The 234-nt window shown below is 69.2% G+C and overlaps 1 protein-coding gene across 1 annotated transcript in view; it reads right to left on the bottom strand.

Moving 5' to 3' along the window:
• The window catches only part of LOC102044163 (beta-adducin-like), an 8,025-nt gene that overhangs the window by 2,046 nt on the left and 5,745 nt on the right, over positions 1-234 (bottom strand). The window contains exons 11-12 of the mRNA XM_031064879.1: positions 128-230; positions 5-48 (exon numbers count right to left, since the gene is read on the bottom strand). Coding sequence (XP_030920739.1) covers positions 5-48; positions 128-230 — 147 coding nt within the window. The remainder of the gene's footprint in view (positions 1-4; positions 49-127; positions 231-234) is intronic.

Below are 234 nucleotides of genomic sequence, written 5' to 3'. Positions count from 1 at the left end.
GCTCTGGGGGGGGAGCCCCGCTCTCCTCAGCTGCCGCGTCCTTCTCGCCTGCCACAGAGAGACACATGCTGGCCTCGGTCCCCTCGCTGCCACCCGCGGCCCTGGGGGCTTTGGGGTTTTCTCCTTCCCTGCAGGCGCTTCTTCCTCTCCACCTCCTGCTTGTACTCCTCCAGCTCCTGGTCCGTCAGCTGGCTGAAGGGGTTGGGGGGCTCTGGCTCGGGGGGGGCCTCCTCC

This window comes from Geospiza fortis, unplaced genomic scaffold (genome assembly GCF_000277835.1).
Source record: "Geospiza fortis unplaced genomic scaffold, GeoFor_1.0 scaffold687, whole genome shotgun sequence".
Taxonomy (NCBI): domain Eukaryota; kingdom Metazoa; phylum Chordata; class Aves; order Passeriformes; family Thraupidae; genus Geospiza; species Geospiza fortis.
This window is presented reverse-complemented; position numbering and strand designations above follow the sequence as displayed.